Here is a 10,098-nt window from a genome sequence, read left to right as displayed (position 1 = left end):
AGTGGTTCTCAATCTTCCTAACACTGCGACCCTTTAATACAGTTCCTCATGTCATGACCCTTAACCATAAAATTATTTTCATTGCTACTTCATAACTGTAATTTTGCTACCGTTATGAATCGTAATGTAGGTATCTGTGTTTTCCAATGATCTTAAGCAACCCCTATGAAAGGGTTGTTTGATCAACAGGTTGAGAACTGCTGATCTAAGACCTCTATAGATATTAACAAATACCATAAGAGAATAAAAATGATATATAACAGGAATGAATAACAATGAAATGATTATTTCATTTCAAAGTAGAGATAGATTATGAAGGTAAGCTTTAAATTTTTAAATTTATTATTATGTATTGGTGCTTTTTTTCTGCATGAATGTCTGTGCACCAGGTTGGTGTTTGTAGAGGCCAGAAGATAGCCCCAGATCCCTGGGAACTGGAGTTATAGTCAGCTGTGGGCTGCCAATGGATGCTTGGAATCAAACCTAGGTACTTGGCTAGAGCAGCCAGTGCTTAACTGCTGAGCCATCTCCAATACCAAGCTTTAGTATTTAGTATTTAGTATGATGTGGGATTCTCCTTTGTATGCTGTGAATATGTTTTATTACCATTGGTTAATAAAGAAGCTGCTTTGGCCTATGGTAGGGTAGAATATAGCAAAGCAGGAAATCCAAACAGAATAGAGGAAGAAAGAAGGCAGAGTCAGGCAGATACCACATAGCTGCTAAAGGAGAAAGATGCTGGAACCTTACTGGTAAGCCATAGCCTCATAGTGATACATAGACTAATAGAAATGGGTTAATTTAAGATGTAAGAGATAAGTTAGGAATATGCCTGAGCCATTGGTCAAACAGTGTTGTAATGAATATAGTGTCTGCGTGATTATTTTGGTCTGGGTGGCTAGGAAAATAAAGCACAGTCTCTATTTACAGTTACAGTCAGCTGTGAGTTGCCATGTGGGTGCTTGGAATCAAACCTAGGTCCTTAACAAGAACAGCCAGTGCTTAACTGCTGAGTCATCTCCAGCCCCAAGCTTTAGTATCTGTGCTGAGCCTTGAAAGACAACAGTACATTTAAGTATGTAGAGACAAAGTATAATAATACAAGGAAATGCAAGGCATTAAGGCAAGAAACCTTAGGACAGTACGGGAATAACCAATATCAAAAAGCATGCAGCAAGGGACAGGATGGAGGGTGTGTAAAGTAAACATCTGAAGTCATTAGAACTATACCCAGTAAGATCCTGAAAACCAAGTAAGAATATCCCAAAGTTCCTGAGAGGCTAATAAGTGGCTAGTAGGTCTATTATGGACTAGAAGGAGAAAGACTAAAAGAACACAAATACAGAAGCTGATATCGTGATAAAAGAAAGATCTAATATATCAGGGCCTGAGCAAGGAAGGAGGCACAGGGGATAAAAACAGATGAGTAGGAAAGGTATTAGAAATGACAATGTCACGCTCTGGATGTAAACCACAAAGAAGGTCTGTATAAAGGGTAGGTCTGTTTCTCTGCAAGGAAGAGGCTGCTGCCAAAACCAGGAGAGAGGAAACCAAAGGAGAGCAAAGTTAAACAGGAAAAACTGAGTCCCAGTCACACTGAATAGAACCAGTAGGCACTCAGATCACAGTATCACAAAGAAACTGATAAATTCTTCTACTTAGAACAAATAACTTTGTAAAACATGAGAAAAACACTAACTCAGTCCTGAACAAAAGATTCTCACTATTGATTAAATGTGATCAGAACCTTAAAAGTACAAAACCTAAATGCTATCTATGTATGATTTCAAAGCAATCTCAAGTACCAAAATGAACCACTTTAAAACATAATGACTAATGGTAAATTCAAAACTGGAAATTTAGAAGATTTAAAGAGCCTTAAAATTCCTTTAAAATGCTAAATTAATGAATAGTGAGCACAAGGTCACTATTATTCGGTTGCAATTCAACTACAGTGTCCCAATAAGAGGAGGTCGAGGCAGACTCCAGGTCTGACTGACAAGGCACTAAAGGACACTAACTACATCTCTGTATGAATTCCATCTTTTCTGTAGCAAATAATTCTCCTCAGTTAATAAAGCTGGAACCTACCTAGACTAACCCTAATCATTTCTGGATCGAAAATTTGCAAACTTAAAAAAAAAAACAAATTATTATAAAATCACACAAGGGGAGGATAACACTTAAAGGGTAAACTTATGAGGATTATAGCTATCCTATGTACTTATATTCTTAATAAATAAAACATTAAGAATCTAAGGTGAAAAGGAAATGAGTACTTAGCATATAATTTGATTATTAATAAATGTTTATTTTATATATTCTGAATTAAAATATAAGACCAAACATTTGCACTGTGACTAATTTGTCTAATAAGTATGTTCTAGTTTTTAAATACATTTATTCATTTTTTTATGGTTTTCGAAGACAGGGTTTTTCTGTGTAGCTTTGGAGCCTGTCCTGGAACTCGCTCTGTAGCCCAGGCTGACCTCAAACTCGGACATCCACCTGCCTCTGCCTCCCAAGTGCTGGGATTAAAGGCGTGCACCACCACCACCTATTTATTTAATAGTACATAGTCGTTTATTTACTATTAAGTAATGCTGGTAATAACATTATTTTTGCAAGAGGTAATGTCATGATCTCAGCTTAAGTCTTAAGGAGAAAAAAATGAGAAGTCAACCTTCATTATTAGTGCTTTTATATAAAGAATAATTGAAGTGAAATGCAGTAGCTTTACATATTAACTGAATATTAAAATTATATATTACTATTTGTTTAAAAGTCACATTGACACTTTATGGCTACGGATTAATTTAATGGAATAACAGACATCAGATGTTTAAAGATCATCTTGGTTGGTTCTTTGTTATTTTAGACAGGGTCTTGTTATGTAGCCCAGGCTGGCTGCAAACTTACAATCTCCCAGCTGAGTATGGGTTACAGGTGCGCACTACTGTACTCAGCAAAGGGTAAAGGGAGAGAAAGAAGAGGGGGTGGGGTGGGGAGAGGAGGACAGAAGAGGGGAGACAGGCTCACTCCGCCTAGGCTGTCCTTGACTTCATGGCAATCCTCCTACTCCAGCTTCTCCTGTGCTGAAATTACAGACAGCAGCCACCATGCCATCAGCTGCCAGTCTTTTGATTGTAGGTTACAGGTAAGTTTTTATCCCTCCTTTGGTATGTATTTATAAATTTGTCTTAGCTAATGTTATAATTGTATGAAGAGGAGCAACTTACCAGGTCTCTGTGAAGCACCCAGTTTGCATGGAGGTAATGGATACCGTCGAGAATCTGGTAAAGCAGCGACTTAACCATAGATCTTGGTAACTGCATGGGCTTTTTATTTGCTTTTGATGCACGGTGAAACTTAATAATATGCTAAAATTAGAAAATAAAACATACTGTAATAACATAGTCCGCTCATATCTCTGCCAAAGGTAAAAAAAAAAAAAACAAAATCAAAATGCTCTGTATTTTACAATGAACTTTTTAATTAATGATACAAAAATTTCTGAATAATAAGGTTGTCCAAAAAAATGTTTTGGGGGATGAATGTGACCATGTTAATGTGGGTCTATAATGGTCAGATCGCATAAAAACACTAAGATTTCCACTAACTAGCCTCAAAAGGGAAAAAGAATTCACACTTACATGCCTAAGAACAGTACTGGCAATATTCTGTGCGAATGGGAGAAGAATGGCAAACTGTAAATCCTGGCTGTTACTTAAAAAGTCAGTACTTAGTATATCGGATAACATCACTGACAATGGATATATCTGAATTACTGGGAAAGTACTACCTTCTCTAGGCACAAAACAATGTGTTATGTCCCTACAATTTAATATTACAGAAAGAACAGAGAGGGCTGGAGAGATGGCTCAGAGGTTAAGAGAACTGACTGCTGTTCCAGAGGTCCTGAGTTCAATTCCCAGCAACCACATGATGGCTCACACCCATCTATAATGAGATCTGGTGCCCAGAACACTATATACGTAAAATAAATAAATTTTAAAAAAATAAGAAAAAAGAAAGAACAGAGAAAAGAAACTGGAGAATTTTAACAACTTGAAATAATAATTGTTTGATCTCAAACCTGAGACAACCGGCTGAGGCGTCAATAACCAGAGGCCATTTTCACATCACGTGATAAATGTGGTTATAAAAGCTCTGTAGTGCAAGGAGGAGATGCTGCAGCCTCCTCTACTCCCACCTGCGCCTCTATCAGATCCACAGGCCCTAACTGCTGAGCCGCAGCAGCCCACACAACTACCCAAGTGAGCTTTATCATTACCAAGTGAGCTTTGTAGAAATAACGGAGGGTTATGACAAATGGGGAAGAAGCTGGCGTTTTGAGATGGGCCTTAGGAAGCCTGGGATAATGTTAAACTCATGCTCAAAAATAACCTCAACTCCTGCTTCTGCTGCTTCCACCTCTCAAGGGCTTGAATTACAGGTATGCATTATCATGATAAGCAAAACAACATTTAAAACCATTTTATTAATGTAGTGTGTGTGTGTGTTCGTGTGCATGGGAAACAACTCATAGAAATGGGTTCTCTCATTCCACCGTGTGGATCTTGGAGGAATCAAACTCAGGTTTTTATATCTGGGAGCAGGTACTTTTTACCTACAGAGCCATCTACCCAGCCCTAAAATGTAACTTTTATTAAGAAAAAATAAGAGAAACAGTGGAAGCTCTCACAACAGCTCTCTAACAGCATGGACTTCAGAAGACATTCCAGACCTGGTAAGCCTGTCCAGCTGTTCTTATAAAGATTTTCTGATTTATGTAGAAGGCACACTGTAACATATTAAAACAAATTTATCCATAATTTAACTGTCACATTTGGATTTTTAGGGGTGCAGCTTTAGAGACAAAATGTTTTAAATGCTCTGGTTCTTTTATGTATTGATAAGGCATTCTAAAAACTATATGCATAGTTTTATTTGTAGACGCAGTTTTAAATATCAAGATATGGTAAGAGAGCAACTTTCATTTAAAACCTACTCACAAGCATACACTGGATCAACTTTGAGCCCTGTGTACTCCACAAAAAGGAACCAGTTTTCACTGTGCACGTCACCAGACTGCCATTAACTGCCTGCAGAGAACCAGTCTCTTATGCTAACAAACTTCCTCAGGGGAAACTTCGGGGTCTAACAGATACTGCCTTTTTAAAGCAACATTTACTTCAGCTGCTCTAAGCTGCAATGAACAGCGAGCTTTCTTTCCCGTGCATTAGTAGGACATTTTGCCTGCATACATGCCCCTTACCTAGAGAAAACAACCCTTTGGGCAGAGCAAGTTTAAACTTACCCAAAGGTCGTGTTCTGCGTAGTCAAACAGCAGCCACACCTTCCTGTCACTGTGAGAAAGGAACACCTTCTGCAATGCAATCACGTTGGGGTGCTTCAATTCTCTCAAAAGCTGAATGAATGCAAGACAAAGAAGGAGATCATGACTCATCAACAAGCAGGAGTTTAGAAGGGAATTCTGCTCATACTTGAACAGATTTTTGAATTTGAAACAAGATCTTACTATATAGCCCAGGCCACACCTAAACTCACTATCCACGTGCAGTGTATACTACTGCCCAGCTTCCAGATGAACTTTTCAAATTTAAAAGTGCCAGGTGAGCTGCATGAACGGGAAAACGGCTTTCCAATAGCATCGGTGGAGAAAAATTCTGTCAGCACCTTTCAGATGCTTTTCTACAGCACACCTGTGCGCATGCGCATTTCGTAAATAGGGTAGGTTTAAAAGATACAATGTAAAATGACAAAATGAACACTGCACCACTAACAGGAATTAGATCTGTAAACACAAGGACCTGAAATCCAATTCTTAGAACCTGCATTTTAAAATGCTTTTTGAAAAAGTCAGTCGTGGTACCAGAGTGAACACAGGCAGATGGTGGGGTGGAGGCTGGGCGGAGGGCTGCCCCCCTCTCTGGCCAGTCTGCTTAGCCTGCTTCTTGAGTTCTAGGTCAGTGAGAGGCCTCATCTCAAAATAACAAAAGAAAGGACTGAGGAATGACACCCGAGGCTGCTCTCTGGCTTTAACAAACATGCACACACATGTACATATACGTGCGCACACGCGCACACACACACCACACACACGTACATATACATGCACGCGCGCGCACACACATGTACATATACGTGCGCACACGGACACACACACATACATGTACATATACATGCGCACACACATACATGTACATATACGTGTGCACGCACACACACGTACATATACGTGCGCCCGCACACACACATACATATACGTGCGCACACGGACACACACACATACATGTACATATACATGCGCGCACACACACATACATGTACATATACGTGCGCACGCACACACACATGTACATATACGTGTGCACACACATGTACATATATGTGCGCACGCACACACATGTACATATACGTGCGCACGCGCACACACATGTACATATACGTGCGCACGCGCACACACATATACGTGCGCACACGCACACACACATGTATATATACGTGCGCGCGTGCACACACACAATGTACATATACACGAGCGCACACACACATGTACATATACGCACGCACACGCACACACATGTACATATATGTGCGCGCACACACAAACATGTACATATACATGCACACGCACGCGCGCACACACGCGCACACACACACACACACACACACACACTCTACTCCCCTCCCAAAAAAGGAACTATATTTGGTCCGTGTATACTTTCTTTATGAAAGGATTATCTTCTTGAAAAAAGGAAATGACAATTTATATCCACCCTAGCACAGTATCAGAGCTCAATATATATATTTCATAAAAAGAGGAAAGAAAACTTAAAATCCCGACATTTATGCACTCTAGCGTCTATGGGGCTTATCAGGGATGATGAGTTTTGTGTGCGCTGATAGACTGGAGGTAATAAATGGCTGGAGTCTGGATCTTGAACATCTCCTAAAATCATATATGCTAAAGTTCCCAGTCCACACCGATACTGGGAAGTAGAGGAGGAAGTAGGGCTGTCAGTTCAACCTCTGCCCCAAGAGGCTGAGCATTATCAAGAGGTCTCTGCTGCCGCAGGCACCCACGCTCTGGCTGTGAGGCTCTGTGCTATCACAAGCCCTAGGCCAAGAAGCCATGGCCTGAATCTCTGAAACAGTAAACCACAACAAACCTTTGCCCAAAGACATTTGATTATCTCAGGGATCTATCACGTTGGTAGAGAGCTGACTCACATAGCAGAGGCTCTACACTAAAAAGAAGGGCCCTCACAGTGCACAAGCTTCAACTCACCCTGACAAGAAAGTGGACGGACCAAATCAGCATGTGAAACCGATGCCTGCACATTACATAGGCAGCAGCCTGATACAAGACACAGTAACGATGGCATGGGCTCAGGGTAAAGCCTTGTAAACGTGCCTGCCTCCCACTACTCAACCAGGGTGCAGAATTAATAAGCACAAAGAACCGTACTTGATTTTTTTTTAAAGACAGGAGCTCCCCAGGCATGCTGACAAAGTCCTATAATCACAGGCCTACTCAGGAGGTTGATGCAGGAGAATTTAAACTTCAAGGCCCACTTGGGCTACAAACTGAATTCAGGGCCTGGGCAATTTAGTAAGACTCCATCTCAAAACAAAAAGCAAAAAGAGGGATGGGCACACAATGGGGATGTTCTATACAGTTTATTCTGTTAACCATTTAATCTGCCTCCCTATTAACCAGGACCTTCTCAAAGGCCAATTTTAATTTACTTCTGTATTCCTGGGGAATGACACAGTGCCAGGCACACTGAAGGAGTCTGGAGGGTATTTAGCTTTGGTGGTCTCATCTACTTTATGGGATTTGAATAACACAAATGCAAATTACTTATAACCATGCCTTCTGCCCACATCTCTTCCCCCAAGGCAGCATCTTCATTTCAGTGTCTAGGGGCTAACACAGGCATGGTAACCTCTACTTCCCCTGCCTTCAACTCCATCTGCTCTTCTCAGAAACAGCAAAGGCAACAGTTAGGGGAAGCAGGGGAGGGAGCTTACCTTAGTCTCAAATATCACCTCCGAAGAAAGTTTTCTTTGGCTCTTTCATTGCAATTTTTTGAAGTTATTTGTTGCTTGCCACTTTCCATAAAAGCAAAGCTTTTGTTGATTTTATATCCCTAGTGCTCAAATGGCACCTATGACATAATTAAGCACTCAATAATATTTGTCAATGACTTAAATCTCACGAGCCTACCTGAAAACAACAGCTTTGCAAAATGCTGCCTTCTTTTGACAACCCAATTACTATCAGAAAGTATTTCTGAGTGGTTTTTTTTTTTCCAATTAATACGTACGCCACTAGAAAAGTAACATAAGGATGTGCTTGTGGACACCAGAAGCCACCATGCATGGTGTCTTCCTCAGCGGTCTCCACTTTTACTTTTGGGCAAGGGTTTCTCACTGAAAGTTCACCAGCTCAGCGTGCCAGCTAGCAAGCTCCAAAAGGCTATACAGCTCTGCCTCCAGCACTGGATTAACAATCACAAGCACCTGCACCCAGGCTGTTTATGTGGGTACTAGGGCTGCAAACTCAGGTCCTCACACTTGCAAGGTAAGCAGTTATCACTGAGTCATGCCATCAGCTCTCGAGGGTATGTTTAAGACCGGTTTACAAACAAAACCCTAGGTCCTAGATAAACATCACTCAAAAGTGTATCGCTACCCTGACTTCATGGCAAGCAAAAAGTTAAATCTATCTATCATTATTCACAGAAGCCAGCAAACAGCACAGCAATAAACAACCTTAGTGTTCAATGATAACAAAACTGATGATGATGGCATATCCATATATTATAGCTTCAGATACAGACACTAAAGGGATGATGGTATATCCATATATTACAGCTTCAGATATATACACTAAAGGGTTTTTAAAGATTTTTTAAATTGTGTGTGTGTGTGTATAGCGAGTATGTGAAATGTCTGTAGGTGTCTGAGGTGAGAGGCATCAGACCCCTGAAGCTGGGGTTATAGGCAGTGGTGAGCACCTGATGTGGGTGCTAGGAATCCAACTCACATCCTCTGGAACAGCAGTGAATGCTCTTCTGAGCTGTATCTCCAGTCCCAGAAAAGACTTTAATGGGACTTACTACTACAATGTTGCGATATAATGTTTTAAACATTTAAAATGTGATATATTTTGAACATCTATAGAAATGATTTGTTTATAAAAATATATGGTAAACTATTATTAGTACTTGTTTAATAGTGTGAGATGAAAACCACATTTCTCTTTGTTCAACAAACATTTGCTCTACATGGTATCATGCAACTACAAATACACATTAGAGCCATCTAAACAGCAGTTCAGCAGGCTATGACTTTCCTAAGACAACACTGAAAGCTAACCTCTGTGCTAGATACTCAGTGTGCTAACCTGATAGCAATGCAACCTTGTGAAGAAGGTCCAATGGACACAGATTTTATCTGATTCCCCTTCCAAACATGTGAGCATTATAAAAAGCACCCACTTTTCATTGTCCTAAACACACACAAAAAAATCTAAAGCTAGAGCTCGGAACATTTTCTCTAAAGCACTATTTACTCTACCAAGCCTCAGGATTCTTTACCAACGTGCATTTCTCTTTTACCCACACACTCTTTGTATTGTCTAATATGCTCCCCATTTCTATTTTTACCCACAATACCTTTTGTGTTGTCTATAACGCTCCCTAGGGTTCCAGACATTTTTTAAAGGGATTCTAAAATCCTTATACTCCAATAACTTACTTTTCCTAAAATAAAACTAATTTTCTATTCTTGTTTCATTTCTTTAAAATAACAATATGACTCACAGAGTCAACAAACTTTCTCTTACATTAAAAAAAAATTGCCAATGACTTTATTTTAGAAAGTACTGAATAAATCCATTTTTAAAACAACATAATAAATGAAGCAATGAATTTTATAGTAAATTGGGAGAACTGCCCAATTTCACTGGGGAATGATCCTAAAAACAATCATTAATAATCAGCATTTTAAACTTGACACTTTCACGCCTTCGACAGGCCTTTTATTTTTTAATTGAGAAAAGGG

At 39.8% G+C, this 10,098-nt stretch overlaps 1 protein-coding gene across 3 annotated transcripts in view; it reads right to left on the bottom strand.

Moving 5' to 3' along the window:
* Positions 1 to 10,098, bottom strand: part of Cdk19 (cyclin dependent kinase 19) — a 140,457-nt gene that overhangs the window by 48,260 nt on the left and 82,099 nt on the right. Inside the window, exons 3-4 of one of the 3 annotated variants that reach the window (XM_005363552.2) lie at positions 5,321 to 5,431; positions 3,240 to 3,380 (exon numbers count right to left, since the gene is read on the bottom strand). The exons of 1 other annotated variant lie outside the window; for it this stretch is intronic. In XM_005363552.2, the coding sequence (XP_005363609.1) occupies positions 3,240 to 3,380; positions 5,321 to 5,431 (252 nt within the window). Of the gene's footprint in view, positions 1 to 3,239; positions 3,381 to 5,320; positions 5,432 to 10,098 lie in introns of those variants that run through there. One more of the 3 variants, XM_026787359.1, reaches the window with a different exon arrangement.

This window comes from Microtus ochrogaster, linkage group LG9, assembly GCF_000317375.1.
Source record: "Microtus ochrogaster isolate Prairie Vole_2 linkage group LG9, MicOch1.0, whole genome shotgun sequence".
Classification (NCBI taxonomy): domain Eukaryota; kingdom Metazoa; phylum Chordata; class Mammalia; order Rodentia; family Cricetidae; genus Microtus; species Microtus ochrogaster.
Note: the sequence above shows the minus strand (reverse complement) of the source record. Positions and strands in the feature narration are given on the sequence as shown.